General features: G+C 56.9%; 1 protein-coding gene across 2 annotated transcripts in view; it reads right to left on the bottom strand.

The window, feature by feature from the left end:
• The window catches only part of LOC311316163 (bromodomain adjacent to zinc finger domain protein 2B-like), a 40,513-nt gene extending 34,908 nt beyond the window's left edge, over positions 1–5,605 (bottom strand). For both annotated transcript variants that reach the window (XM_084446960.1, XM_084446959.1), the window contains exons 1-5: positions 5,422–5,605; positions 4,603–4,809; positions 3,819–4,409; positions 1,318–2,173; positions 908–1,198 (exon numbers count right to left, since the gene is read on the bottom strand). In XM_084446960.1, coding sequence (XP_084303086.1) covers positions 908–1,198; positions 1,318–2,173; positions 3,819–4,409; positions 4,603–4,809; positions 5,422–5,544 — 2,068 coding nt within the window. In that variant the 5' untranslated portion in view covers positions 5,545–5,605. The remainder of the gene's footprint in view (positions 1–907; positions 1,199–1,317; positions 2,174–3,818; positions 4,410–4,602; positions 4,810–5,421) is intronic.
• Positions 5,606–7,133: the final 1,528 nt, after the last annotated feature.

Below are 7,133 nucleotides of genomic sequence, written 5' to 3' on the forward strand. Positions count from 1 at the left end.
GCCTCCCCAGCTGGTACCAAACAACTGGTCAGGGCTGTGAAGCTGATGGACATGCCCCTGCAGGACCCCAGCTCTGGTTAAGCCAGCACAACCAGCTGCCCCCCTCGCCGCCCGACTAAAAATACTCCCTCTTCTCCACAATCATCTGAGGATGACAGCGTATCCACCGCTATTCAAGGACAGCCATCTTGGAAAGTATCCAGAGTGGTTTTTCCCAGCCTGCTACGGTGTTGCGTAGGGGAGGGTCTTGGGATGTGAGAGGTGTGACCATCACGAAGCCGCCCACCGTGAACTCTGGTTAGACGACCCGTCCATTGCTTTACAAAACTGAACTTGTATCTGGCCTGAACTCCAGGCCAAGGTCAAACCCTACACCCCCTCTTGACCACTACGCTCTGCTACCTCGGGGCGACTGGTTGCCCCGTCACTCCGAGGCCCCTGCGGTCGATTGACACGGTCACGGCTCTTCTCTGTCCTGGCCCCGCAGTGGTGGAACGAACTGCCCACTGACGTCAGGACAGCAGAGTCGCTGCCCATCTTTCACCGCAAGCTCAAAACGCACCTCTTCAAGTACCATCAAGAACCTCCCTCAACTATTATATTTTAAGTTTGCTATTCTTGTACTTTGCCTTCAGCACTAGATTATGCTCTTAGTCACTTGTTTTAGAAAGGAGATGCACTTGTGAGTTCTGGTGAGTAGTAGCACACCGACCTTTCCTACGTTAAATGCAATTATTGTAAGTCGCTTTGGATAAAAGCGTCAGCTAACTGACTGTAATGTAAATGTAATACAGTATATCGCTTCACTGTGGGACGGAATAGAGCCGAAGTGTACGGTCTTACGACCCTGCTGACGAGACGTAGTGTCCACTTTTTAAGGGAGGGGGGTGTTGTCGCCCTGTCTTACCTGCTGGGGGCGTGACCAGCGAGTAGGAGGACGAAGAGGAGGGCGGGCTGTGATAGGCCAAGGCACTGGAGCTGGTCACGATGGCGGGCGTCTTGATGACCTGGAGGTCGAGCGGGGAGCAGCTGGTCACGGTGTGATTGGTCGAGGCGGCCAGGGAGGAGGTGCTTAGCGGTTGGAGGGGGGGGGCTTTGGTTAGCCTGTGGGGGGTCTTCTCTTTCCGGGACGACGACGGCAGCTTCAGGTCCTTCAGTTTGCCCCCGGACGAGTCGCTGTCCGAGTTGGTGTCGGACTCTGCAGGAAGGGAAGGGTTAGGGTTAGGGTTAGGGTTAGGGTTAGGCTTAACGGAGACACGTTCAGAGCAACGTTGGGCCTAAAGCGTTGAACTTTACCGCCGGCGCGGTCGTACCCACCTGACAGACTGTCGTCCGAGTCCTCCTCTTCGTCCTCCAGCTCGTTGTCCAGCTCGTCGTCGTCGTCGTCGTCGTCCTCTTCCGCCGAGTCATCTGAATCCTTGCCGATGGGGACGCCGGCCCCCGGAATGCCCACCCCAGGGATGCCCATGGCGGCCGCCTCGCTCCCCCGGAACAGATCCACCAGCGACTGCACCAGGTGGTTCTGGGAAAAGCCCTTCCAGGCAGCCATGGGGTTGACCTGTCCTTGTCCCTGTCCCTGACCCTGACCCTGACCCTGACCCTGACCCTGACCCTGACCCTGACCCTGACCCTGACCCTGACCCTGACCGTGTCCCTTCGGGCTCTTGTTCTTGCGGGGACCGTGGCCCGTGGCGTGGGCTGAGGTAGTGGAGGGCTGCGTGGAGGCCGGGGGGGTCAACAGGGGGGCCCCTGCGTGGCTCCTGCCGGGCCCCGTGCTCAGGTTGACGGGCAGCGCCAGGGCGCCCCCGCCCCCGGCCCCGCCCCCGGCCCCGCCGCCGGCCGGCCGCTCGTCCCGCTGGTCCTTGCGAGGTTTGGTGATGAGAGCCAGCGGCGCGTCCTGGGCGGTGCTTTGGATGACCCCGTTGGGGTGGTGGTGGTGGTGTTGGTGCGGGGGGGGCGGGGCGTGGCGCGGGTGTGGCCCCGCCAGCCCCAGGAGCGCGTTGGACAGGAAGAGGTTGGAGTGGTTGTTCTGCAGGGGGAGGGGCGGGGCCAGGCCGGGGGCGGGGGCCAGCTGAGGGGAGGACGTCCTCTTGGAGCTCTTGTGCGACCCCGCCGGCGCCCCCTGCTGCTTCCTCAGCTCGGCCGCGAACGACTGACCCTGGGAGAGGAGGGACTGGCGACGAGGGAGCGAGGGAGGGAGGGAGGGAGGGAGGGAGAGAGGGAGGGAGGGAGGGAGGGAGGGAGGGAGAGAGGGAGGGAGGGAGGGAGGAAGGGAGGGAGAGAGGGAGGGAGAGAGGGAGGGAGGGAGGGAGGGAGGAAGGGAGGGAGGAGAGGAGAGAAAAGAGGAGAAGCAGCATAATTGCACAGGCTGTCGATTTGCATCTGCGTTGATTGTCTAAGCAGGTGAGGTGGCACAATGCCTGGGCGCTTGGGCGTCTCTCTCTCCCCCAGCCCAATCCCCGCGACACAATGACAACCCAACATGGCCGCCGGCGCGGGCATTGTTCCTGAGCCCAGCCGGGCAGACAAGAGGCGACGCGCATCGCGCTTCAACTGATAATTACCGCTTTTGTGCTTCAAAAAAAAAAGAAAGAAAGCTTTTGTCGTCATGCATGTGTGTTTTGAACAGAGCTCCGGAGGTCGGGAGTTGATGTGCACAATCGACTAGATGTGTTATCATTTTGAAACAAAATCCATTTCACAGACCATGTAATACAGTAACAGTGCTTAAACCGCTGGGGGAATACACATAAAAGCATTAGTTATTCTGCAACCTCCCTACTGAGGGAAAGACAATAGGTAACATTGTTTTTTCACTCAAAAAAAGTCTGCTTTCAATAGAATAAGCAAACAGTAGCCCCACATTCGTACTTCTTACATTCTGACTTGTATCAGTAGAAGCAAAAGAGGCTAGAATTAGCATTGAAAATGGAGTTTCTTCTCCGTACTGTATGAGAGGAGCACACAGCGAGAGGGAAGGGATATAAATAAAATACAGGAAGCTTCCGGCTGCTTCTCTGAGGTAATGAGGCCTTCATATGACCTTTCATTCACAGGCGGAGCTTCCCAGTGGGAGAGCCAATCAAATGACACAGGAAGTCCCAGGCTGTGTCCAAATTGTTCGCTGCATATGCCCGACCTAAAATAAATATATATACTATGCATACTGTAGCACAGATGAGGTCCTTCCACTTTTTTCTATTTTTATGAAACTGTGTGGAAAATGCAGCTATGACCTTTCAGAATAGCCTGCTGTTCACATGCAGTACTGCTAATACACTTTCTAATCTGGCATAGAAAAAATGACAGTAAATGTATAGAATGTTAACCATTTGGGTGTTTCTTGGTGTGTGTGTGTGTGTGTGTGTGTGTGTGTGTGTGTGTGTGTGTGTGTGTGTGTGTGTGCGTGCGTGCCTCTGTTCGTGCGCCTGTGTGTGTGAATGTGATACCGACAGCCTACAGGAACAGTAGCTCAACCGCATCACGTCCAGGCCGGTCCAGGACCAGACCAGGACCAGACCAGGACCGGACCAGGACCAGACCAGACCAGGACCAGGACCAGGACCAGACCAGGACCGGACCAGGAACAGACCAGGACCAGACCAGGACCAGACCAGGAACAGACCAGGACCAGGACCAGGACCAGGACCAGGACCAGGACCAGGACCAGGACCAGGAACAGACCAGGACCAGACCAGGAACAGACCAGGACCAGACCAGGAACAGACCAGGACCAGACCAGGAACAGACCAGACCAGACCAGGACCAGACCAGGACCGGACCTGCTGTGTACCGTGTGTCCGGGCCGGACGACTCACCTGTTTGAGCCTGAACTCGTTAATCTGGCTCAGCGAAGCTTCCAGCAGCTTCCTCTTGTGGGCCTTCACGCTGTCGGGAACGCCGTGCGCCGACGCCTTGAGAGAGGGCTTCTGGGAGCCGGCCACGGGCGACGCCCGGAAGGGGGAGGGCTTGGGGGAGGGGGAGAGGGGCGGGGCCGAGAGGGGCGGGGAGGGGACAGAGAGGGGCTTGGGGGAGGAGCATAGGGAGAGGGGCAGGTGCTGGGGGGAGGAGGAGGAGGAGGGCAGCAGTCTGGGGGGTTTGGGGGAGGCGCCGCTGGTGGGCGTGGCCTTGGGGGAGGCGGAGAAGGAGGGGGAGGGCTCGCGGCGGGGCGGGTGGGCAAGGAGGGCCAGGGGTTTGGCGCTGGCGGCCAGACCGGTGGACTGGATGACGCTGAGGCCCTCCGGCCGGGGTCGGGGGGTCTGCAGGGCCAGGGGGGAGGTCTGGGGGAGGGGAGGGGGGGAGGGGGAGCCGGGGAGGGGCACCAGGCAGGGGGGCACGCCGTCCCTCTTGCCGCGCCCCTCCGACGACGGCCTCTCCGTCTTGTCTGCCCCCAGGCCTGGGGTCGCGACCTGCGGGGGTAACATGGCGTCCTCGTTAGGTCACCGGGGACAAAACTGACGGGATCCGTTTCATCTCTGATCATCACCAGGTCCCCAAAGGCCTCCGCCATTCAAAACAGAAAACCGCTCTAACGGACGCCGAGCTGACGAAAACTAAACGGGAGAAAGAGCTCCCGCTCCCTCCTCCTCATCGTCACCCTACCTTCATCTTCTTCCTCGCTCGCTTCTCCCTCTCGGACTCGGACGCGTCGCTCTGCTTGCCGTCGTCGTCTTCGTCGTCGTCATCGTCGTCGTCCTCGCCGAGGTCCTCCAGGTCGCTGCTGATGGCTCCGTCGCTGGAGCTGTCCGAGGACATGCCTGATTCGCTGTCGCTGACCCCAGAGGCGTCTGCGGGCTTCTTGCAAGGCTTCTGATTGGGTTAGAGAAGCGCCAGTCAATTCATATTCAGAGAGAACGAACTCATAAGCAATATGGGTTGTGGTAGAGACGTGGTTCTGAATAAAACACAAGGTAAAATAACTGAATCAGCAGTGAGAATATGACACATTTCACACACATCACTATCATGTGAGATGGCGCTAATCTTAAAGCTGCGATCATGGATTTTATTCACACTGTCAAAACTAATTAAAACCACCTGGTATCAGATTGTTTCACGGAGCCATAGCGTCACACTCCAATAACTCATCCCTACCTCATCCCTACCTCATCCCTACCGGTGGCCTGTCTGTCGTTATTCCAGCGTTTCTACCCGTGTTGTCTCCGCCCCCTGTCTCCGCCCCCCCATGCCTTATATGGCTCTGTCCATTATGTTTTGGCCTTTCATTTGTAAAGAAGTCTATACTGCCATCTAGTGGAATGTATTGGTAAAATAAAACCACTGATTGCAGCTGTAACAGTTAAGGTGATTTGAAAAGCGATCTGCTCTCTGGGTCACAGCGTAGGTAAGGCGGAGATGACCGCTACGAGCTCCGATGGACGTTCTCTGCTGGCCCGGCCTCGACCCGTCCGGTTGACCCACCTTGTCTTTAGGCTTGTGGGGGGTCTTCTCCAGCGCCAGCGCCAACGGGGCCAGGGGGGCACCTCCCCTGTGGTTCTTGGTCTTGGGCGGTCCGGGGAGCCGGTCCGGCTCACACCTCCCCATGGCGGGGGCCCCGCTCAGCGAGTACAGCCCCTGCAGCGCGGGGGAGGAGACCCCGCCGCCGTTCAGCGCCCCGTTCATCCCTGGAGGAAAAACAACCACAAATAAACTAATGAGGCACGCCGGATTGGCCGCGTCGAGCGCTACGCCGGATTGGATCCGAGCGCTAGGACATGGTGAGGAAGGGGGAGGAAGTCCCTGGGCCTGGAGGGGAGAGCATTGGAAAAATATCCATTTATGTTGCGTGTGTGTGTGTGTGTGTGTGTGTGTGTGTGTGTGTGTGTGTGTGTGTGTGTGTGTGTGTGTGCGCGCGTGTGCGCGTGTGTGTGTATTGTGTTTGTACTGTATACGATATCTCATCAAACATGCGAGAGGCATGAACTCAAAACAAGTGGTTTGCTTAATAAAAGATAAATTAAAAGATAGCGATGAAAGAGAAAAAAAGAGTGACAGGGAGATAGAGAGAAAGAGGGAAAGAGAGAGAGAGAGAGAGAGAGACAGAGAGAGACTCATAACCCCAATCTATAAAAACTGAGACAAATTTAACCCTAATTATTAGTAATAATTACCGAGGCATACTGTATGTGTGAACAGTAATCCAGGGAAGGTTTCCTGTCGTATTATGAACGCCTTCTGAACTTCCTTACTAAGCACAAGGTCTTGAGCAAAAGCCAAATTGGATTCATACCAAAACAACGCACGGCCGATCATATTTACAGTACACTACACACCCTAACTGATAAATATGCAAACCAAAATGTAAACCCATTTTATTGACTTCCAAAAAGCTTTTGATTCTATTTGGGATGTTGGACTGTCCAGAAGAACTGAACTCTTTACTCAAGGGTCAGGCGTTCTCAGCCTACATGAATGACCTGTCCTCTGTCACCGCCACTGTCCTAGAGACGTCCTCTGTCCCCGTCACTGTCCTAGAGACGTCCTCTGTCCTAGAGACGTCCTCTGTCACCGCCACTGTCCTAGAGACGTCCTCTGTCCCCGCCACTGTCCTAGAGACGTCCTCTGTCCCCGCCACTGTCCTAGAGACGTCCTCTGTCCCCGCCACTGTCCTAGAGACGTCCTCTGTCCCCGCCACTGTCCTAGAGACGTCCTCTGTCACCGCCACTGTCCTAGAGACGTCCTCTGTCCCCGCCACTGTCCTAGAGACGTCCTCTGTCACCGCCACTGTCCTAGAGACGTCCTCTGTCCCCGCCTCTGTCCTAGAGACGTCCTCTGTCCCCGGGGTGAGTCCGCACAACCAGGAGGTGAAATGCTGACTCTGCAGAAGAGCTGGTTCTACTGGTTCTCACTGTCCACGGCCCACAGCTGATCCTGGACCTGCTACAGCGGTACTATCACACCTGGGCCCTGACAGGAACCCCCCAAAAGACCTGATCCTGGACCTGCTACAGCGGTACTGTCACACCTGGGCCCTGACAGGAAACCCCCCAGAAGACCTGATCCTGGACCTGCTATAGTGGTACTGTCACACCTGGGCCCTGACAGGAAACCCCCCAGAAGACCTGATCCTGGACCTGCTACAGCGGTACTGTCACACCTGGGCCCTGACAGGAAACCCCCCAAAAGACCTAAAT

The sequence above is a fragment of the Borostomias antarcticus genome, assembly GCF_949987555.1.
Source record: "Borostomias antarcticus genome assembly, chromosome: 12".
In the NCBI taxonomy this organism is placed as follows: domain Eukaryota; kingdom Metazoa; phylum Chordata; class Actinopteri; order Stomiiformes; family Stomiidae; genus Borostomias; species Borostomias antarcticus.